This window comes from Lycorma delicatula, chromosome 9 (assembly GCF_047948215.1).
Source record: "Lycorma delicatula isolate Av1 chromosome 9, ASM4794821v1, whole genome shotgun sequence".
NCBI classification, from domain to species: Eukaryota; Metazoa; Arthropoda; class Insecta; order Hemiptera; family Fulgoridae; genus Lycorma; species Lycorma delicatula.
This window is the reverse complement of record NC_134463.1, coordinates 80,108,753-80,134,271: the sequence shown is the minus strand read 5'-3', so window position 1 is coordinate 80,134,271 and position 25,519 is coordinate 80,108,753. Positions and strand designations below refer to the sequence as shown.

General features: G+C 31.1%; 1 protein-coding gene across 1 annotated transcript in view; it reads left to right on the top strand.

Moving 5' to 3' along the window:
- Positions 1–5,750: 5,750 nt before the first annotated feature.
- Rab11 (RAS oncogene family member Rab11) overlaps positions 5,751–25,519 on the top strand; it is a 52,898-nt gene continuing 33,129 nt past the window's right edge. Inside the window, exon 1 of the mRNA XM_075374504.1 lies at positions 5,751–6,198. Within this exon, the coding sequence (XP_075230619.1) occupies positions 6,159–6,198 (40 nt within the window). The 5' untranslated portion in view covers positions 5,751–6,158. The remainder of the gene's footprint in view (positions 6,199–25,519) is intronic.

Below are 25,519 nucleotides of genomic sequence, written 5' to 3'. Positions count from 1 at the left end.
AGTAATTGTTTCAGGTATTTATTATGCTTTAGGTGAGACTGCCTCTTTCTTTCCAAGATTTATTCCTATGAATACATATATCATTATTTCCAAAATATATTTATTACTGATTACTTCTTTCCAGGATGTAAGTGAAGAGTTTTAGACAATATTTGGGTCAATGTTGAAGGTGTGCAGACCTAAAGATCTGTATTCTTGATATTTTATGTAATGGTGGGAGCAGCATGTAGAATTACCTAAGGCTCAGTTTTGTGTCCGTTATAAAAGCCCCAACTAGGACATAGATATATTAAGCCTTATATTGGTTAAGACTGATTGATTCTCTTCAGTAAATAGACCCAAATAAAAATCAAACTAAAGGGTTGTCTGGTCTATTTCAGTTCTACCATCAATAGTATATGTTGCCTAGAGAGCTCTTATCAAATGTAATTAGCCAAGAATTGTAGTACAAATGATTTTTCTTTCCAATATATTTACCATTAGAGGGGCGGTATATGGTATATACGAGGGTAAGTCAATTGTTATCTGCAATGTAGTTATAAATTTTATTACAATACAAATAGGAAACTAACATGTACATCATTTTTCAACATAGTCCCCTTGCATTTCAATGCACTTGATCCATCGTTGCACAAGCTTCCTGATGCCCTCATAAAAGAAGGTTTTCGGTTGAGCTGCGAGCCAGGAATGCAACTCTTCTTTCACTGTCTCGTCCAAGGTAAATTGACGGCCCTAATGCCTCTTTGAGTGGACCAAACAAGTGGTAGTCAGAAGGGGCAAGATCAGTTCTATATGGAGGATGAGTCAGAACTTCAAAGTTGAGTTTCTGGAGCGTTTCAGCAGTATGTGGATGGCCATTGTTGTGCAACAATACAACACCTTTCAACAGTAGTCCTCGGCGTTTGCTTCGAATTGCAGGCTTCAGCTTGGCAGTAAGCATCTCACTGTAACGCGTACTGTTTATTGTCGTGCCCCCCTTTCCTCATAATGTTCCTCTACTGGACCTTGTGAGTCCCAAAAAACTGTAAGCATCAGTTTTCCTGCAAATGGTTGGGTCTTGAACTTTGTTTGCAGGGCGAATTTGGATGTTTCCATTCAATACTCTGCCGTTAACTCTCCGGCTCGTAATGATGGATCCATGTTTCGTCACCAGTGATGATTCTGTCCAAGATGTCCTGTTTGTTACCATAGTGATCCAAATGTTTTGGCAGATGTCCAAGCCTGTTTGTTTATGCAATTGTGTGAGTTGTTTTGGGACCCACCTTGCACAAACTTTATGAAACCCAAGTCTGTTGTGGATGATTTCGTGGGCAGAACCGTGACTAATTTGCAGACGATGTGCAACTTCATCAATATTTACTTGTCTGTCTAAGAAAACCATGTCATGTGCACGCTCAATGTTTTCCTCATTTGTGGCGGTAAACAGCCATCTGGCTCCTTCGTCGTGTGTAACACTTGTGCGACCATTTTTGAATTTTTCAATTCATTCGTAGACACTCCGTTGCAGCAACACACTATTCCCATACTGTATAGAAAGTTTTCGATGAATTTCAGCCCCTGATAAACCTTCTGACCTCAAAAAACAGATCACTGAATGTTGCTCTTCTTTGGTGCAAACAGAAAGCGGAGCAGCCATGGTTAACGGCAGCGAGATAATTTAACTAACCTAGCAGCATCAAACCTGCACAGACATAACAATTATGGGTCATCTATACAACATGACAGTACTACCAACATAAACAAAAATATAACTAAATTGCAGATAATAATTGACTTACCCTCGTATTTAAAAGATGTGATATCAGTTAGTGATGGGATTTCTTGAATGAAAAGGTGGTAACAATTCGATTATTGAAATATCTTGAATTACCTACCAACTGCATCATTCAAATGATGTTCTCGCTTGGAATACTACTACTATTATAGGCAAATACTACTAATGTTAAGAATGATGAGTGAATTGTACTACTACTTTTAATTCGTCACTTGCTCAAATTTGGAAGATGAATAGGTCGAATACTAACCACTAATATGAATATGAATGATGAGAGAATCTCAACTACTACTTTTTATTTTTGGAGTGAATATTTTTATTGATTCCAACAAGACATATATTTATTTTCTGACATCATCTCTCGGTACCTCATCCACTATGCTGTCACCACCACTCCTGCTATTAATTTGAAAAAATATATATTTAAATTCGTACTCACTACAAACTCTGTTATCAATTCCAGGTCTTAGGAATTAAAATTGATATTGAAAGTATACAGAAGTATTTTAAATCTAACTTGTACAATTCAGGTAATGAATTTTTTGCTATTTCCAAAATTCTAAAGGATTTCTCTGTTTATTTAGATGTGGCATTTACAAATACTATCGTATTTGCAATATTTCGGTTGTTCCAGGGGTCATTGATGTTTCTTTATATAATTTTTCTTGAAATTTACTTCAAAGACAGTTATTAGGATTTGTTGTGTTTGAGGTTCTAAGATTTTCATCTAATGCCAGAGTATCAACATCCATTTGTCTTGAACTTATTAAATTTGTAACCTCATAAATTATCCATTTTTTCATTTTCTTCAACATCAAATGCAGTTTTTTTAAATCTCGGATCAATAAAAGTAGCTTTGGCTACTAATTTATTACTTTCCAAATGGCCAAGCCTTCAGCCAATAACTTCAAAGTAAATTTTCTTTTAAAATAACTCCAACATTTGTTTTTGGAATTAAAAAATTTAATGAATGTTGCAATCCTCTTACTAAGTTGACAAGTAATGCTAATGTTGGATATTTTTCTCCTGGCAACTTGACAGTCATTTGCTGAACAGGCTTTAAAACACTAATACAATCAGTGATGATTATCCATTTTACAGCATCCAAATACTGAGGAGCATTTGAGATTTCAGATATAATAATGGCCAATGGATCTTTTACTTCCAATAGTCTTTCCAGCATCACTAAAACAGAATTCCAGCTAGTAGACATCTTGTTTAAGTTTTAATACAGGTTTTGCTAGTTGCCGTTAACACTATTTATTAAAATATTAAACAAGATACATGCATTTTTTCAGTAATTCTGAGAACTCTTTGTTCTTTTTAATAGCACCTTTTACAGATAAATTAAGGGTGTCAGCCACACATGGGAGGTAATAAAAATTTAAATGTTTATTAATCACATTTTTTATATTACATCAATTGTCTGCCACTATTTTATAGGTGATATTCCCCATTCCTTGAAAATTGTTTTTAAAACAGTCAATTGCTCCCATATGAACAACTAATATTTCACGAATACAATTGAATGCAGTTTGTTACTATGTATAAAATGACTAGTCACTGTAACAAACTATTTATTTTTATTGGTCGACCAAATACTGATAGTTATTGAAACATGTTTTATTGAATTTAACATATTTTTTCTGATATTTCAGAGTATATTTGTGGTAGCTTTGTACACGATAAATGTTTCCTACTAGGTGGTGCATACAATGGATCAAATTTCCTTGTATATTCTAAAAAACCAGAATTTTCAACCAATGATAAAGGTTGAAAATCGAAAGCTACTATTTTAATGATGGATCTATCAAGTGAAGTTTTTTACACAATAGATAATTCTTTGTCATAACGTCCAAATAAAAATAAACTAGTTATTTTTTAGGCAGAGCTATATTTATTTTATTAAATTCAATTTTACTACCTGGTATTTTAACTGATTATGTGGAAGGAATGGGATCTGCTATTACTGGTATTGTGCATTGGTGAGGTTGATTAATCAATGAAGTAGAAGTTTCTGAAGTATTTCCTCTTACATTATTATTACCTTATATTTTAATCTAACTGTAAAAAATATTTCTGTTTTAAGTGTTCTTTTAGGTTTGTAGTAGTGCCAAAAAACTTTAATTTGCAAATTTTACAGGAAACACTTCTGTTGCGTTCATTTTTAGCAAAAAATGTCCATTGATGATTTCCCGCTGGTTTCATAATTTTACTCTATAAATACAACTGAATATTAAAGTTTCTAAATAGTTAAATTATAAACAAAAAATAATCAAAATCAATAAAACCAACGTTTAACGAAATAGTCTCTTAATCAGTAAATTCTAAAAGTAACTCCTGTAATACTAAAATAAACAAAAAATTCTGTAGACAATCCAAAAACTGAAGAAGTAAAACTCAAAAACGCTATTATTTTTCTGTCTATTAATTAATAGCGACTGAAACTGTAACAAAAAAGCACCATACGAATTAACGCAAGATTTATAAACAAAAAAACAAAGATATCAAAATATTGGCTACTGATTGAGGATGAGATAATAATTCAAATAAAACCACTGCATTTGCAGAAAATAATTTTTAGGGATTAATTAAGTTGCCAGTAACGAGAAGACAGTCATAACTTATGAAAGGATCCATTGGTAACAGCTTTTAAAGTATAATCTTGAAACTAATAATCTTGTTCAATGTTTGTACTTGTGAAGAATATTCATATTTGGAATGAGTCATTCAATTATTTACATCATTCGATTTTGCCAATCACTAATGTCATCTCACATTGGTTACACCATCGCAAAGGATAAAAAACAGATGTTTTTTAACACCTAACAATGTTAATTAAGTTTGTTGTTTTATATAAGTAAACATTTAACGTACAGAAAAATGTAGCAAACACTTATCTAATAAATAAACTTTGAATAATATTAGATTAATTTATTTGTAGCTCACTTGCAACATAACCTCATTATTGCTTGTCATCCTAGTAAGTACAGCGCTCCTAATGAGCAAGAGAAATACTACACTTGCAAAAATAAAACTTTGTAAACAAAAACTCACAATTTTATAATTTAATGTAAACGCTAACAATTTCTTTTTGTTACTAGATCGTGGATACCGGTGTTCTTTTGGTAATTTCAATTAACCACACATCTCAGGAACGGTCGACCTGAGATTGTACACTTAATTTACATTTAATAAAATTGTTTTTCTTACATTAAATAGTAAGGAGAACGCCGTTTTGCGATTGTATTTACTACGGAAAACTTAATTTCGTAGTTTTAATAAGTTATTTGTTATTATTATATTCAAGAATATTTTAATATTAAACATTTGTTTAAAAGTCACCTACTTCAATCTCAAACGTTAAAACAACGCCAACAATAATTTATTCTTCATTTAGAGAAACCTTTAAGGTCTGTTTTGTCAGTGGAATTACATATTTGTATGAATCTTATCAGAGAGAATTTATGCATTCTCGTTCTTTCTAAGAGTACTTGTTCTGATTTAATTCTAACCAGTTAACTCTGGACGGGATATTTCAGACATGTGCTGAAAGAACATGGCCAGGATTCAGAAGCGAAAAAAGATTTTCCCTTTCTTTTAAAAATAAGTTATTTTATCAGTTTTTTAATTGACTGGGTACTAACGCAGTGGCGAGTCATGTTTTATTACATTAAATGTAAAAAAAGCTGTTAACATTTGTGTTTGATATTTTAGAATTTGATGAATATTCATAATTAATTATATCATTTTTTAGAAATATTCTTCTGATAATAAAATTGTATTATTCACTCTATATTTATAAAGATACAGTTTTTCTATTATATTACCAAACAGGAATTTTTTAACAGGAATGTACCTAATTGTATTTTGTTCCTTTGGTAATTGTGTCTTAATTGCATTAACTTCTGATTGTTTGGTCGACTAAAATTATTTGTTGTTTTCCTGCGTGAGAATGCCATGTACATTTTCTTCATCTGTATAAAATCAATGTAAACTGTATCAAAATAATTTCAAGGAAATAAATTATACCGATGAATTAAGCAAAATCGGTGTTTGTTAGTTATAACCCATCGGCCAGCATACTCTGTCACTACAGCTGTTTTATAATGATGTCACAGAAGGTCATGCGCAACAATCCAATCAGAGGGGCGTAGAAGTTGTCAGCCATTTTAGTTTCATTGCAGGAAATTTTATTCTACGTTGGCAATTTTTGAAATTTTCTTCTACTACTTGTTTCGATTCTAACATTTTTACGTGATCCACATTTATAAAGTACAGTTCAATATTTCTGAACAATTTTATGTTTATATTGTGTGTTTAAAATAGCTATAGTAATTGTGCTGTAAGTTTTCGAAGAGGCTTAGGCTCGATCGTCAAAATAATGGGTAACCGTGATGATGAATACGATTACTTATTTAAAGGTGAGATTACATTTTATATATTTTATCATTGTTTTGAAATTTGTTATGGTTTTAGAATAACAGTTTTAATTTGATCTGTATTAGGTTAAGGACATATTCATTATTTTCCTTTCTTTTTATTTTGCACAACTGCAGTGTGTGAATTAGTATACGCACTTGTTAACTTGTTCAGATGTGCATAGGTATTTAAGTACGTTTTTCTTGTTCAGTCAGTCATCTGGATATTAAATTCTATTGATTGTTTTTATTTTGTTAGTATTTTTTTTTAATACATAACTTCTGATATTTTCCTTAGCGAACAAAAGAGGTAATATTTGTGTGCCTATGACGATGTATTTTTTATATTATTTTATTATCGAATTTTTGGGGCATTACATCACACAATGCATTATATTTCATTGCCTTTGTGAATATCTATTTACTAATATAGTGAAATTTAGATTCAAGTATATATATTTATTAATTTTAAGTTTTTTCTTTTTTAGTTCAGGAGTTCGTGATAACATTTTTTAAAATGAGTTTATAAGATTTTCTTCCATTTCTCTGGAAATATCATTGTTATTCTTGATGGTACAAAATGACATTTTTTTAGTTCTTATAGTAAATGCCTATTTTTAATTTAACTACACCTGAAATATGTAATAAAAGTTTAGATACTGAAACCCAATCCTTATCTTTTAAGGATAATATGTATTCTTTGTTGTTTAAATATGATAGTTAAAAAATTATTGGATTGAAAAATATGAGCCGTGTCTTGAAGATGGATTTTTGTCTAAAAACTTCTAATACTGAATTTTGAGATTTATAAACAGTATATGTTACAGTTGTTAAATCAGTGTATGGAGTGCAACATGGTATGATTAATTAAATTATGCATGTGAATCCATTTTATTGATTTGACATAAATGCATATAAGTTGAATACAAATGCTCGTTCTACTTTTTTTTTACTTTACTGTTTTATAATATTGCATTGTTCTTAAATTATTTATTATAATAGATTGTATGGGTTTATTGTTTGTTTTCTTAATTTTAAAGCAGAAAGAGTAACATTTTCTCCTGCATCAATTTATATTAAACAGTGCAGTTTAGAAGTTAAATTTTATTTGTCTAGTTTTAGGATAAGAGTATTTTTACTAATTAATTGGTTACTTTTGGTATTTTAATTCATTTTTTCTTAAAATTCATCTTATTCCATTAAATGACTTGTTTGTTTAGCATCTGGCCCAGTCTCTTTGACTGAACATTTTGATGTTGACGGCTGATGCTGACGGCTTTTCAGCCTATATTGGAGTACTGAATCTTTAAAATTTGTAAGCCTTGCAAGGCCTGTTTCCCAATTTGAAATCTCTCATCTACTTACATTTTTAAATTCTATTTTAATCAAACTTACATTTTTTACAATAGTGTTTTCCTCAATCCAGATTATTACTTACAGATATTTGTTATGTATTATTATTTTTTCTTTAGTTTAAAACAATACTTTTTGTTTTATTGTATTTTCCACAGTCATTTTTTTTTTGTGGGGCCCCTTTCATAATTTTTTGTTAGGGTTTTGTCATGGCTACTCTATTATGTATTTTTTTTTCAAAAAACCCTTGATGAATGTTATATTTGAAATTTTATTGTTATTCATATATGATAATGCACAATTACAAGTACAAACACAAAACCCATAACTGTATTTTTTCTGAATTGGTTTTAACTAACTGATAGCTGAGATATAAGGCTTTTTTCCCTGTTTTTCCCCAACTATGGTTTTTTTTTTTTTACATTACGTATTATATTTTTTCTTTCAAATCAGTGGGTATTTAGAGATATTTGCAGAATATTACAAATATAATCCAAGCAAACTTAACCTGTGCTTGCTTCGCTCACTAACCTATTTTTTTTTATTCTTACTCATTGATGCTGTTCAGTCATTGTGGATCATCCAGATGTACCGGAGAGAGATCCAAAATAAGCATTATGCTTATAATTATGAATATAATCTAACCAAACTTAATCCATGCTCGCCTCACTTGCTAACTATATTAGCCAGTGAAGAAAGTGTAGGTTAAATTTGGTTAGATATTTATAATTTCTCTGCAAATACCTCCGAATACCCACTAATTCAGAAAAAAAAATTGAAAAACGTGGCTTTCGGATTCTGAAAAATTACCATAGGAATTACCATATTCAAAAGTTCTGTAATTTGATGTTAAGGTCAAGTAGCACATATATGTATTGTTGGTTTTAATCTCGCTTTTATCTGTGATTCTATAAACATGTTTCATTTCAAATTCATAGTGGATAAAGATTTTAAATATAAAATTTTTGGATAGAATTAATTTGGGGTCTTATGGATTATGTGTGACCACCACTATAAATATATAAATAAATAAATATATATATATATAAATAAATTTAAAAGTGTAAATATAATTAACTAAACCTACACTTTCTTTGCTCGCTAACCTTCGCTTGCTAGCCAAGGTTAGTGAGCGAAGCGAGCGTAGGTTAAGTTTAGTTATATTATATGGGTAAAATCTATAAATATGTAGTATTTTATGTACATATTTTTATTTTATTTTATATATTTATAGTGGTGGTTGTATTACCCATGGGACCTGTAATTTGATCTTAATTTTGAAGTTTTGTAAAAAATAATGTATTATTAAACCATGATACTGAATTTGTCTGTATTATTTGATTTCTGGATGATGATATCTGGGTAAATGGATTATACAGTTTTTTTAAGTGGGTTAGACTACTTGTTCTTATTTATCACTAATAAATGGCAACAGTAAACAGAGACTGCCCTACTGTTTTAACAAGGGTGATCAGTGGGAACAGTCATTAAAACATGACCTAGCTAGCTGCTGAAATTTATTTCTTCACATCTATTCTTATTATTTTTCAGATAATTTATTATTATGATTATTAACTTAATTTGTTAATTATTACATTAATACATTTTTGTGTTTTGGCTTTAGATAGGAGATTGACTTTAGTGCCAGTCTCCATTCTCTCACTTTGAATTTGTTTTTGTTCTGATCTAAGTTTGCACTTTTTGTTCTTGCATTTTCCTGGATATTCTGTAGATTATGTATTTTGCTTCAAAATATTTTTTATCATACACTTCCTCTTCATGGCTTCTTAATTCATTTAGTTCTTCAATTTCTTTAAATTGCAGGAAGCTAAAAGTTATGCAGTCTATATAGAAAAAAAAACATCGAAGAAACTAGTATATAAAAAAATTCTTAAATTTTAATTGAAATAAATATGTAATAATTTTATACGTTACAGTAATTGTTATCAAGAATGCTCAAAATGTCCTCCATTTGCAGCTATACATAAGGCATCAGCTCTCTTCATTATGTTAGCAGTTGTTTTTTAATGGTTGCAGTGTTGATATGGAATATTTCAGCTTGTGTTCCATTTGAGTTTCAGTTTTGTAGGCTTAATTCTAAATACTATTTTCTTTTAAATAACCCAAAGAAAAAAAAAAATTTGAGATAAATCTGGTGATCTAAGTGTCCATAGTCCACAAGGAAATAGCTTTCACCCCAAAGAACTCGTATAGCAGCTGTATTATATTTGCTGCGAAGGGTTGCACCATCTTGCTGCAACCAACAATCACGTTCATCATCTAGCAGTGCAATGGAATTATTTATAATACACCGGTAGTGTTCAGACATTACCACTTATGAAAAATATTGGATCCATTACTTACTAGAAATAGTGCACCAAACTCCTATCTTTTTTAAATTTAATGTAATCTCATTGAAAATATGCAGGTTCTCTGCTCTCCAATATTTGGTTTTCTTGCTAATTACATAGCCACTTAGGTGAAACCGTGCCTCTTCACCAAAGAAAATCTTATCCAAGATGTGAATATTGCCACAAATAAAATGCGTAAACCATTTGCATTAATGGAAGTTTCCCATGATTGGGTTCTTGCAATTCCTGCAGGGCATGAGTATGGTGTGGGACTTAATTTTAATTTCATTGTTTTTAATCTTTTTGTGGTTTTGTTGGACACTCTTGTATGGTATTCCAAACTGCTGTGATTATTGACTTCTGGAGTGACTGTTCTAGCTGGAGTTAGTTTATATTACCTACTGCTTTCTCTAAAATGCACATCTATGCATGAAATTGTTGATTCAGTTCATGGAATTGTTGATTTAGTTCTCAGTCAAACGATTGAGAAAAATCTAAACGGTTTTTGGAAGTTTAAAAGTAATGATTTAAAATTAATTTCAGTACACATTGAGGAGACTGTGTACTGGTAATCTTTTCATAAAATATCAGGTCACTGTTTTAAACAAATTTGATAAAGATTACTTGAGTATTATATAATTGCTATAATATCAAGTATTACCAATCAACATTTTAGAGCATTGATTCCCAAAGTGGTCCAGGTGGACCCCCAGGGGTCCACGGGAGACTCAACGGGGGTATATTCAATATTCAGTACAACGAACGCGTCGAGACTTGCAAAGCGCCACCGCCGTCCTCAACGCTTGTTCAGACATGCAAAGGGACGAAATACGACTTGTGTGTATGTGTGTGTGTGTGTGTGTGCTAGCAATCTTGCATGAACTTGTTTGATTCTTCACTAATATAAATACGATTGCCAAGGATAAATGTTAACTCATTTGTTTCTGGAATTTCTTAAAGAAAAGTAAAGTGAATAGATGTTAGCATTTACCAGTGTCGGAAAAAGTAGTAAGTACTTTCCTGCAGGGGGTCCACCGGAACCAGCAAAATTTTGAAAGTGGTCTATGAGAAAAATAAGTTTGGGAACCTCTGCTTTAGAGCAACTTCAGCACCTTAAATTTCCTACTTTAGTGGATTAATTTATTTTGGATTGTATAAATTTTTGCTCACATGTAATTAGATTTGATATTAAGCTTTAGGAAGTTAAATATCTTCTTGTTTTTCTGTTAATATTTTTTTACTACTTACTGCGTTCAAAGAAGCATAATATCATGTTTACTTATAAAGTTTGTTATTTTTTTTAAATTTCTGGTGTAGCTCTTCATATGACTTGTATACTTTTATTATGTTTGCACTTTGGACCTAATTTTCCTGCAATTTTTTTTTTAAGGATTCCCTCCATTCTTGATTTATTTGCTAGTGTAATTATTTCTGCTGAATATAAAATTTAAGATTTTATACTGCCGGTTAAGATTTTAACCCTCCAGGTTAGTCTAGTGGTTAAACTCATCGCAAAATCAGCTGAATTTTGAAGTCAAGATTTCTAAGGTTCGAGTCTTTGTAAAGGCAGTTGCTTTTATACGGATTTGGGTACTAGACTGTGGATATTAGTAGTTCGAATAAAAACCACCTTGGTGGCAGCCATACCTTGGTTAGGTGAATCTGTTCTATTACCTTGTTGATTCATATTTAGTAGTAAATAAAATACATTGTTCAGTTAATGATTAAAGAATATATTTTCGTAACTTAGAATGATCAGTATATATTTTATTTAATTAAAAAAGTAACAAGAATTTTTTTTTTTGGAAAGAATTTTATTTATTCATCTACATTAGTGTTATCCCCTTCAAAATAGTCCCCATTAGATATTATACAATTATGCCGGCACTTTTCCAATCCCTGAAAAATTTCTGGAATAGTGTTTAGCTCTTTCAGATTCGCTTTTAATCTCATTTATGCTTTAAAATGACAGTCCTTTAAGGTTCTATTTATTTTTGGGAATACAAAATAGTTACATGGGGCCATGTTTGGCAAATATAGCGGCTGGGGTATCTTTATAGTGTTCTTTTTAGCCAAAAGTTAATGAACAAGCAATGAAATGTAAGGAGGCGCATTATCGTGGTGTTAAAGTGATGAATTGTTTCGTCATAAATCCAGGTGTTTTTTTTGGATTGTCATGAAAATGGTGAACTTGTAGGTAATAACTCCTTATTGATCATTTGACCTTGTGGCAAGAACTCATGATACACTATACTGTTAAAATCGAAGATGGTGAGCGTAACCTTCACATTTGACTGTACTTGTCGAGCTGTTTTCGGTCATGGTGATTCAGAATGCCTCCACCAGGACAATTGAGCCTTAGTTTCAAGATCATATCTGTAAACCTATGTTTCATCACCTGTTATGGAATGTTTCAGTAGTTCTGCATCATTATTTTCATTTAGCAACTCCTAAGCAACTTCCATTCGCCGCTATTTTTGTTCAAAATTCAACAGTTTTGGAACAAAGTTTGCTGTCACACGTTTCATACCCAAAACATCCGAAAAATTTTCATGGCATGAGGCAGTTGATATCCCAACATCATCAGCAACTTCTCTGATTGTGATTCGCAATCATTCATAATCATTTCTTTCAGTTTTTCCATGTATTTATCGGTTGTTGACGTGCTGGGATGCTCGTCATCTTCAATGTCTTCACAACCTTCTTCGAAACACTACCGCTCGTAAACTCTTGCTTCAGTCATAGCAGACTTACCAAAAGCAATATTTAACATTTTTAAAACATTGCTACACTTTATTCCTTTCTTATAGCAAAATTTAATACAAATTCTCTGATACATTCATTATTTATACAAATAAAAAATCGCTGTTATCCTTTCAACAGCTGACAACAGACTAAACATCCAATATGTCTAAAAATGTACAGATAGTTTTCAGACATGTTTACCAATACAACAATGAAAAAATCCTAAGAATCGGACTGATACAACCCGCGAAATTTCAAAATTCTTGTTACTTTTTGAACACACCCCGTACATGTTAACTGTATTAAGTGTAAATTTGGACTAAACAGTATTAGAATTAGATACATTGTTACATTATTAATATAAAATATCAGCTGTTAACAAGGCCAACGGAATTGTACAGCTTATATACTGTGTACTTATATTTTGTGTACAACTGTACATAAAAGTAGTGTGATATTGTTTTTTTTTTATTTTATGGATAATAATCTATGGTTGTTAGCTAATAAAAAAATTTCATGAAAGTTTTAATAAATATCCTTCTTAAACCTTCAGCCTACTTCTTTTTATGGCTTTTATTTCTCCACCTTTTATTCTTGAATTTCTTAAGGAGTTGAATTTTGACCTTTTGTATTCTTCTATTTTAATATCTAATTTATCATCTTTTTGTTTTGCTATGTTTTTTATCCTAGTTTTACTGTGTATGTTATGTATGTATTGGGTCTTTCCTGCTCTGTATTCTAAAATTATTCCAGTTGGTAAGTGCTTATGGATTTTAGAAAATTGTTTATAGTTTTATTAGTTATGAGCTGCTGTTTTGTTAAGTATTTATATTTTGTTTTATTATAAAGTGAGTTTACAATGAGATACAATCTGAACTTAACTATATATATAAAACGTTGCACACAATGGACTATATTATTTTGTATTAGGTAGTCAGGTAGAATATCACATGAACACAATAACAAATATCTTGAATTTTAATTTTCATTGTAAAATGTGTTGATTTTCTGCTGCATTTACCTTCCTAGTTATTTCTTGGTCTGTTTGTATGCTTGAAGTTTAGATTTACATTATATTTTTTTATGTTTGCTTTTACCCTATTTCTCTATTTTCAATAGTATCCATGTTAATATCTGAATATATTTTACTGTTATATTTTTCAAAATTTCTGCCTTTCACATTTTATTTTATGGGTCAATTTATTTAAATTGAAAACTTAAAACTATTTTAAGTTTTTTATTTAAGCAGTTTACCTGTGGCATCTTTTTTTGTTAGTGTGTACACCTATTTCTGTGATTGTAAGGGTTTACGGAAAAAAAACTATTAGTCCTGGAAAGATGAAACAAAAAGTAATTTATTCATATTTTCTCAAGGTAAAAGATTGGTCCAGTGGTTTATTTACCTATCTTTCTGCTTTCTATGAGAAAATTACGAATATAACATTACCATCTCTAACTGCTTGATCTTCCCTACCAGGCATTTATTTCCCAGTTGTAATTTTTTTATTACCTTTCATACACTTCATTAATGTATTTTTTTACATCTTTAAAATTTCTGCTAAAAAAGTTGCAGTATTTTGATGTAGTGTATATATAATTTTAATGGAGCATAATGGTATTCTTGGTTCAAATAGGAAAAATAGGAAGATGCAGTGTTAGGGTGTCATAGAATAAGGACAATATTTCAACATTTTTTAATCATTACAGTTAGCATTATACGGATTTTACTAATATTGCTGTACTTAGCAATTACTTAGCTTAATATTACAAAGGTTCCAGGAGTTAGTGCTAATGTCTGCAGATTACATACAGAATGATTCAGGAGAAAAGGGATATAATTTGGGAACTGATTCTAGAGCTTGAACTAAGGAAAAAGTTCATACAGACTGCTGTTCGAAAACACTTTAGCAACAAATTTTGCCTCAATTGCAATTCCCCCTGTGACTTGAAGTCATACTGAGATTTTTAAGGAACTGTATAAGTGTTATAAAATTATGACAATTTTATTATATAAAATTGAATAAAGCAGGTCCCAGAACTGTATCTTGTAGCTTTCATGATATCTAACATAAAACAGAAAAATTCACTGATAAAAATCCCTTTATTAGTTTTGAAGTACAATAACTGCTAAATGACTAATAAATGCATAAATTTTATTATCAAAACTTCATTGTTTAAAAATTCCACAATTTCTTTGCATAATATGTAGTTGTAATATGAAAGGACCTATTATTTGGATGTTGATCATACCACACCAAGCATTCAGCTAAAATCATTGCTGGAAATTTGATTGAACTATAGCATGTGGGTTTTCTTCAGACCACCAATGTAAATTATGTATTTATGCCATACAGATAAAAGTAGCTTCATTTGGAAATAACATGACGTGGTAAAATTATTATTAATCCGTTGACAAAACTGCAATTGTCTGGTGAGGTAGAGGTGTTGAACTTTCTGAACACGATAAGGACACAGTCCGTGAAGATATATAATGTCCTCCATACTGTACTTTGTGGAATGTTGAGTCGTGTATTAGATTTATTAGTCATGTATTAGTCATTTAAAAGATTTAGTAGTCATGTATTATTCATTTATTTGATTTGCTATTATTACATCAGTGTATTATGTTTTAATTAATGTAAAATACATTATGTACTGACAGTTGTATTATTGCTCCTGAATTCTACCTTGAATTTTTTTAATTTCTTTAAGGTTTGATAGACTAACTTTAGGAATCCTTGGTATTATCTAATCACAAAATAACTATGAAAAGACCCTCTGTGTGTATTGTATTTGTTGCATTACTTGAAAACCCAAAGATGTTGATTTTTTTATTGATTTTTTGTAATAACTGTCTGCTGTAATATATAATGTCAGAAAATTCATAGAGTATAAAAATGGTCTGCTTTTCTTATGGCAAAAAACATTTCAGATTTTGGGGAGTGTTAACTTCCAGTTAACCTTTTTTCAGTTGTCCAGGACAGACAGCCTCAATCCTAATGACAGTGTAAAGAAAATGGGTCTAGCCTAACTAGCTATGGTTTGTCAACATAGCAATTAAAAATCAGTACAAACTGTGAAATGGTAAAATCATGAAATTGGAAAACTTACATTTCTCATTGTGTCTATCCAAGGATGAAGATTGAGTAAAAGAGAACAGCAGGAGGAAAGAACAGTAGATTGACAGAGGATAAAAAAAAGTTGGCATTGATGGGAGGGGGGCTATAATTTACTGATCAGCCCAGAACCAAGGTGTTTAATGTATTCAGTGTATATTCAAATTTAGCTTATGTTAAGTTGCTTAGAGATAATTGTACAAACAATTTAAACTTAATATTTGATAATTTGACATTGGTGTGAGGAAAATGTTTTATGGGAAATTTTTAAAGATAATTATACCTTTTTTCTGTGATTTGTATTTGTGCTCTAAAAAAATTTGCCTTCTGTGTAGTAGCTATTTATTAAGGATTTACAATTTTTTTTATCTTGAATGGAGTTTGAGGTGTGACAAGTTATTGAAAGTGACAAGTCTCCTGAATAGAGGAGGCTGCTCATTTTTACATGAAGTTTTGTAGTAAACTTTTATATATTTTGTGTATTAAATAGATAAAACTTTGTAAATATTTTTATGAAACTAGACTAGAACATTATATTCATGTATTTGCTATTGTTCTATTTATTTGATTTATAAATAAATGCTTAGTTAAGCCGATGGTAGATAATGGATTACTGTAAATCCTTTTTTTACTTCCTTGTATGAAGTAAAGGAAGTATTGTAATCTGCAAAACAATTAGGTTTTGACCATTCCTGAATCCATTTTGACCAGTTTCGGCATGACATGACATACATATGTATGTACAGACATACATATGTATTGATACATACGTACATACATATGTATTGTTTTAAGCGATTAGCTGTAACGACGACTAAAACGATTAGCTGTAGGATGTTGAAATTTTGCATTTAGGGCTATTGTAACAACTAGTTGCACACCTCCCCTTTTGATTGGACCAAAAGTGTCCAAAAAAGCCCAAAATCAAAAAAATTGAATTTTGAGAGCTTTTCAACAATATATTATAAGTGGTACTTATTTTAATTGTTTCCAGAGTTAATAGCCAAATAAAATTTTATTAATGAAATATTTGGAACTTACAAGGGGAAGGCACATCGATTTGAATCCGATTTCATATACATATATTTTTTTAACTTGAATATATGGATTTATTAATACAATTGTCTTTATTGATTCAAATATATTGATATATTTAAATCAATATATTTAAATTAAAAAAGTTATAAAAAATATGTATATGAAGTTGAATTTGAACTGATGTGTGTGTGTTTACGGATCTGACACATTCTCACCTATACCAGATAACTACTTTATCAACGTGAAACAAAATTAATATATAAACTAATATAAAATGCTGTTGTTGTTAACTGTCCACTTTATTAAAAAATTGGAGGATTATAGCTCACTTTCAAATGAAGTAAGTTTAAATGAAGTGCAGCAAAAAATGTGCATATGTAATAATTTAATAGGCTTACAAGAAAGATTTTTATCAGATTTTTTTTTACATGAATGAATTTTAAAGCAGCAGATACATCTCTAAGAAAATTGTATGGGCTTGTGAGTTGTTTTTATCCCCATTTAATTTAAAAAAGTATTTTATTTCTAAATATATGTAAACTGTACATATAAATGTGAAATGATGCAAATTTAATTCTTTATTATTATTTAGTTACCAATAAAGTGTGTGTTTTAGTTACAATCTTTACCAATAGTGACTTGGGTGTTCCACAAAAGTATTCCATAAAAAATTTGACAGGCTATAAAATCAATATATCACTATGTGGGGCTTACAATAGAGGTATTTGGTATTTTGGGAAATATTAAATGGTTTATGCTCTTGCACAATAAAAATTAATGAATTCTATAATTCTCATACTATATAAATCTAAGGTAGCAAATATATAGAAATAATGAAATTTTATTTTTTATCTTATAAATGTGTACCCGATGAAATTAAAGGAAAAATTCATGTTGATAAAATTGCCTAATTCCTAAGCAGTTTGTTGCTTACGTCATTACAGATATATTTTCATGCAGTTCAACAGATATATTTCCATACAGTTAAACCTTTTTATTACTCCTGTAATTTAAATTTTTTATTTTTTTGTGATAAAGATGTACATTGATATTCTAGTTAACCTTTTCTTATGGATAATTTAGCCTCAATTTTCTAATAATATAATGCTCTGTATGTTATATATTCATAATTTTTGTTGGTTTACTGATAAGCTTACCTTTTTACAGTTTATGTAGGTGATATAAATTGTGAAGTTGAAGTTAAACTACATTTAAAATGACATTTAATGTCTGTTATGCTGATTGATTGTTTTGTTGAATGCTGCAGCTGTTTATTAAATAAGAATACTAATATTTAATTTCTTAACAGGAAGTTGATTTTATTATTCATTTCCTTATCTATGTTTAGTTTTTATTCATTTTATTTTAGTTTAAATAAAATGAAGATGAGTTTACTTTATTAAAAAAAGTTCTTTTTAACTTTTGGGTCATCAGTTAGAAAAATATCTAAAAAAAAAATTGTCGTTGCATACAAAATTTCTTTTTATTGACATTACAAAAGACTTTTGTATGTCACTGTTATTTCATTTTAGGTGTACAGTAGGAATTTTATCAAAACAATATTAGCAACACCTAAAGCATGTTAAAATTAGGTGTGTATAAAATCATCAGTCAAGTGATCGATTGATAACTAGAAATTAAATGTTATCTATAAATTAGAAATCGACTTACTTACCTGTGAAGAAGTTGCTTGTCTGTCTTCGGGATCTGCTAGAGTTAATATATGGATTCCTCATGTTATCTGTGTCGCTCCAACATGTCTGTTGAATATAACTGTTACATAACAGTGCGTCACATTCAGTTAGATTGAATGCTAGTGCTATGTTGAATGTGAGTGCTGTGTTAGGTCAGAATTAACTAGCACAGGATTTCTCATTTTGGGTGGTGATGTAGCAAAACATCTGTAGCTTTTTGTCAGAGTTTTAATTTATTTTATATTACTTTGATTTTTGTAGGAATCCCTGTACACTTCTTATTAATTCATGTATGTAGCTTATGACTGAATCTACATCATTTATCTGGTTAGAGATGAATTTTCACAATTTAGCTTCCAAACATGTTCTCAGTGAAAGGGGGGATTGCTTTTACAACTTCTTAATTATTTACATGCAGTGTAGTACATGTGTTACACGATGAAGGGATACTTGAATGTCTCTCGTTCATTATTATATGTCTGTTATAATTACATGTTTTTGTTATTCTGCCAGTTATAATTTTTCTAAAAATTTTATATAAAGTTTTTTGTAGTTTATGGTAGTTTGGATGGGGGGGGGGGCGCTCTATTGCTTTGTTTCGTAGGTGATAATAAGAGGTCTGGTTGTATGCTTTAAAAATTACAACGTTCAAAGATATTAGGATTAGACAAGTTTAGTTTGTTGTATCATTCAGTGTTACAGAATATAATGGAATAAGCTGACTGTACTGAACAGTCTGATATCTGAATCTCCATTTAACATCCCATGTACCTGAGTAACATTCTTAACTTTGCTGTATGTTGGGACAAGAGGCATATAAGCCATTAGTGTATCTTCCTTAACATTGGTTGTATTTAACTAGCTTCATGTATTTATTTTTTCATATTATTGATTTATAAAAATTGCTTTAAAGAAGTTGTTTTTGACTGTTATACCGCATTAATCTATGTAAGGAATAAATGTTTTATTTTGTTGGAAACTTATCCTTTTTTACATTAAAGATGTATAATTATTTAAAATCTAATGGTCCTTGAATTATCTAAAATTCAGTCCTACTTTCACTGTAAACATTTCAAGCTCTGGCTGTGCAATAAATATTATTTACTTTGTGAAAACAACAATCTTCCTATTAATTCTGACAACAGCCTAGTTGTTTTGATATTTTTCTATACATATATTAAGTGTTTTCTTTGTATAAATATGTTATGTTAGGATCCCTAAACAGACATTTCTAAGTCTAAGAATAATGCCTCATATTAGGCTTAATTCAGTTAAATAAATGTATAAAACGATTTTTAATTTTTGTGTTCACCAAGAGATAAAAAAAAAATATAGAAATAAATAAAATATTAAAACCATTACTAGTTAAGGGATAAGTATTTGTGTTGTAGCATCTTGCTAGCCTTGTATTCTTTGTGGGGAAAAAATATTGATTGTTAGGTTAACAACGTATTTGGTTCACTATGTTGTCTCTTAAAGAAGAAGTGTTTGTTAATCTCTTTTGAGATGTATTTGCTTATTTAAATACTGTTTTACTTTTCTATATGACATTTAAAGTTTTTAAATGAACTTTTATAAAAGGTTTTTGTAGTTTAAATCAGTTTGGCATTCAAATTGGTTGGTTTGTTGGGCAACAACACTTGTTTGGATTGTTCACCATAAAAATAAAAGAAAGAAAATGTAATATGTGCATTGTTAATTTTGGATTTTATTTCCATTAAGATTTTGATTATGGAATTTTTTATTTGTATTTAATTTTTTATCTGTAATTTTATTGAAAAGTACAGGAGGAAAATGTTGGAAATTATACTGGATTATTTTAATGTATCTTTTTTTATATAATTGTTGTTGAGAGAAAGTTGAACGCTGTCTAAATTGGATTTTTTCTCAATGCATTAAATTAGGTCAATAATATATTTACATTAAATTATGAGATCACATAGTGCCAATAAATTGATATTTCATTTGTTTTTTTGTTTTTTTACTTAAAAATCATGTAACAAATATACATTGCTTCACATTATTATAGTAGTCTCTGATAAGGAATTAATTTATTGCTGTAGTTGTAGGTCACTGCTTAGAAATTTAGAAGGTCTAGATATGATTTAATCAATATACTTTACATTAGCCTATTACTCAACCAGCAGCAACATTATTAACTTAACAGTCAGTTGTATTATTATAACTGTTGAAAATCTTAATTTGTCTCTTTTTTTATTTTACCAGGCTGGGACATAAAATAAATTTATGTTGTTAAATCTATATTGGTTCTACAATTAATTTGTGGAATTTAGAAAAAAAAAAAACAAAATTAAGAAAAGAATTGTTTTGCTGAATCTTTGAGATTATTTGATTTATTCATTATACATATGCTGCTTGAATTTTTTTCACAGTTGAAAATATTGTTATTTTTCTATTAAAATTTATTTGTATACTAAATATAATCGTTATTACATGTAATAATTAATTTTTCAATGAAAACTTGCAAATGTATATCATATGTGGGCTTCATATAAAAGTTATTGTGATATTAAATCCATGATGATGAATTTTTCTTGTTATTAATAAATAAATTTTTAATGTAAAGTCTAATGATAGAAGCCAGACACAATATTGGATATACAAAGTGTTTTATTTTTTAAATTTTTTATTTTTATTTTGTCTTCTGTAAATAATGTTTATTCGTATCTGCTAACAAAACAAACGGTTTTTATTTTTTAGTTTGAGGCTTTACTTTTGATTGAAATCTTCATTATATCTATCACTTCGTTTATGTATTTTTGATTCTTGGATTTTTTTGGGCTTTACAGATGACTTAAGTAGCATTGATTATCTGGAATAGTTCTAAAGTGTTTAAAATTTTTTTTTTTTATGTGATCTTTTAAAACCTTCAGCTTAAAAAAGGTTAGAATCAAGATGATGCAATAAGTTAGTGTCTTAGAGAAGTTAATGTCTTAACTTTGATCTACATCATAAAATCTGCATTTCAGCTTGTAAAATTTTGTTTGTCTCAAGACCAGGCTAACCTTTTGTAGATTTTCATTGGTAATAGTGATAAGTTATATCATAAAAATAATAGAAAAGGATTTAACAACAAACAACAAAGTTGTAATACTTTTCCGGCACTGTTTGAAAAATAATTATATTTATTAAAATAATTATAGTGGAAAAATAATTACATATGAATAAAGTTACCTAAAATTTCTTCCTTTGTGGGAGAAAAAATTTCTTTTTTAGTTGTACTTATTTTCAGTATATTAAATAAGTGCGTGTTACATATGCAAACTAGAATCAGAAAAGGTTTGGTATTTTTGCGAAAGTAGGAGGATTGTCATGGGCTAGTTATCTGGTTACAGAGAGTGACAGCTTATCAGTCATTGCATTATGTAATTATAAAAACTCATTCTTTGTTATGATGTTATTAGGTGAAAACCAGTGATAGTATCTGACCTGTTTAACATTCTGATGTTATTAGTGATTGATTTTTGTTTTTGTATAATTAAATTTATATGTAAGAAATTGCTGCTGATATATTAATACTTCAAAGTTCCAGGGAATGAACAAAACATATGTTTTTACTGTTTTTCTGTAATCTGCTCAAGTTGTTTAACTTTTAGTTAGAGATGATTTAAAGTTAAAATTCATTGTATTGTGATTTCTTTCTTTGATTATTTTATTGTGTAGGTGTTCAAGCATTAAATTTCTTGGTAAAATTAAATTTATAATGCACAGGTTATCCTTAACAAGAGTGCATGTTTTACTTATTTATTTTTTATAAGGATGATTATTTTGATATTTCTTTGTAAAATCTGGTATTTATTTACCATCCACCTTACATTTATAATTTCTTTTAAATGTAGGACAATTAGAGTTGTAATATTTATTTATGTGGCTCTTTATAATTTTTTGATAACCTGGAAAAGGATTGTTTGGGGTTTCTGAAGTGGTGGCCCTAAAAAGGCCTGTTGGTGAGTTTGGCGAGGTAGCCTTGAGAAAGGCTGTGAGTCTGGTCGCTGGTCTCCGAATATGTCGGCCGTAGTCAGGAGGTTGTGACTCATCGTTGGAATCAATCGAGCTTCTCTTCAGAGGGTGCTGGGTCCCACTGCCATGCAGTGGTGGCCCCCACAATCTGCAGTGTCAGGTCTGTCTTATTCTGTTGACAGAGGAGAGTCGTTACTCTCCCAGCGATTCATCGTTTGGGTCGGCTCATGCTGGTGGGCCAGCATGTGGCAACAACTCTCCCCCCTGCCCTGTCTGGCACATACCGGTCCTGATCTGATAGATTTCGCTGTAGTTTAGTTGTTAAGGCATGGTGTGCAGGTATGAGCTTGGAGACTTGTATCTTTAAGCAGGTGCCTTTCTGATTGATTTCATATACTTGTTCTGTACATTAAAGGACAGTGGTATGGGCTTTCTCATGGAGCCTCGAATCCTGTGTATCGACCGTCATGAGCCGGGCCAGCGGTGTTGGCTGATGAACAATTGGTTGTCTACCTTAAATTTCAGTTAGTTTTTCTCTATTATCTACGAACAGCAGTCACAGCACACATATCCCTGGTTAGATGTTTGACATCCTAGTTGAGGATATAGTCCAGTATGTAATGTGTAGTTGTTGGCACAATTTCTTCCACTTCCAGCGTGTTGGCATAGTCCCATTAGGAGGACTGCAAACTAGCCCCAGCGGCAAAACACTTCCTCTTCCAAACAGCAGAAGATTGTGTCATGGACACAATAGTCAGCGGGAAAACAGGTCAGCTACTGTTGCTAGGAACCTTTTGCCTTATGGATACAGACCCATTAAATCAACTGTCATATGTTTCCAAGTTTTGGTTTTCAAGGTTGCCAATTGTCTGGTGGAAGGTTTGGCCCTCGTTTGAAGCAGGTGCTTATTTGGCATTGATGGATGTACTGATGCAAGTCCTTGGTTAGGTCCTGCCAATCGAAATATTGACAGATTGCCTGCCAGGTCTTCTATTCCTGGGTGACTGGCTTCTGGAACATTGCATTGCATTGTAGTGTTGTATGATAGCTGAGAGGCTGCCGGGTAGGATGTACACACCTACTGGTTGGGGTCCTGTCTTAGTGCTATGCCCTGTTGTCCATATGAGGATGTCTTCGCCTACTTTGAGGTGAGTGCCTGAAGCTGAATTTGGAGCTTGGCATTTAAGATCGGCTTGTTGTTCCTCCCGTACCTGTTAAAACAGACAACTTCTTGCAGTTCAGGTATAACTGCTCCATTGCTGTAGTGTAAACTTGGAAAATTTGAATCCGTAAGGCCCACCAAGCATATCTTGTTTACTGCATGGTGGCCTGCCTTAGCCATGTCAAAGCTTTGTTGGCATACGAGATGACTTTGCTCACTGTTCTTGTCTTGCTGGTAAAGCACAGCTCCCAGTCTGCTGGCTGGTGCCAGTTTGCAGTACTGTAGGAAGCTCTGGGCCGAGATAACTTCAACTGTTGGGTAAAGGTTTGTCGGACAGCTTCAAAGGCTTGCTGTGATCCTGACTTGCTGTAGGGGAAGGCACTCGCCGTTTTGTGACTGTCCTGGTTGCCATATTGCCTTCTCCATTCCTAGCCTTAATGGGCTTTACTGGAGGTTGTCTTTTACACACTCTAAAACCTGATAGACAATATTACCTGATAGACAGTTTGGCCTCTGTCAGGGTGCCACCGATGCAAATGCCTTGGCAGTCATTTTCATCAGTGTATTTACACAACTTATCACCTTCATATGGCTTCTATCCTCAACCACCTACTGTAACAATCGTCAACTATCAAAATTTCAAATTAACAGATTCACGGTAGTATGATCCCCCCCCCCCCCCACCTAACACCGCGCGTTCCTCTAACACCGAAGGTTTTACACAAATCTATTTTCATATTTATCTTTCTTTATTGACTGCATTCAAATCATCATTTAAGTCTTTAAACACTAAAAATACTATTCACATACCAACAAAACAAGCATTGATCACAACAAGGACAGTTTTGTCGTACAATTCAACTTATTCAAATTCTTCTTGATTTACTCAAAAATCAAGAAAAAAATAAATAAATTTAATAAACTTCTAATGAAAACACCCTATCGCATTCTTCTCTAGTGGTCCACTTTCGGGAGCGAGGCTACACCTTACACCTTCCCACACTGCAGCTCCATCACAAGTTCCCCAGACATCCATTCTCTTCCTAACAATGAATATCTCGGCTAACCGGTGCTTGATGCGAAAATGCCTGTCTTGGTGAAGTAAGCATGTAGGCCCCTAGCCATTAGGGTTACTACGAGGTCTGTTCAGAAAATAACTGAACTTTATTTTTTTTTAATCTTTATTAATTTTACAGGTTATTGGTTGTTCCGCTTCCAAGTTCTCCCCTTTCCAATTCACACACTTTTCCCCAGCGGTGTTTTCACTTGCAAAGCAGTCCTGGATAACTTTATTTGGAATGGCCATGATGAATTTGCTTTAATGTCACCAATAGTCTCAAAACAGCATCCTTTCATCACTGATTTTAATTTTGAAAATAAGAAAAATCACAAGAAGCCAGGTCTGGTGAGTAAAGGAGGCTGAGTGAGGACAGTCATCTGTTTTTGGCACAAAACTGACAAATTGACAAAGCTGAGTGTGCAGACGCATTGTCATGGTTAAGGAACCATGAGTTCTCTCTTACCAGTCTCTTTTTGCAGATTTTTTCACTTAACTTGCTGCAACTTGCTGTTCAATTTTTCAGTCAAAATTCTTGGCATGATCCATTTGAGATGCTAACCTCTTTGCAAGTTTTCAGACAGCAGATTTGCACGCACCAGATCATTGATTTTTTTGAACGTGGGTGTCATTGATTGAACTTGAAGGACTCCTGGTTGAGGTTCATCTTCAATTGACTGACAACCACTTTTAAATCTTGAAAACCATTCACAACATTGCATACAACCCAGAGCATCATCTCTGTAAGTTTATTTCAAAAGTTGAAACATTTCTGTGAAAGTTTTCCCCAGTACATGCAAAATCTTATGTTATGTCGTTGCTACTGA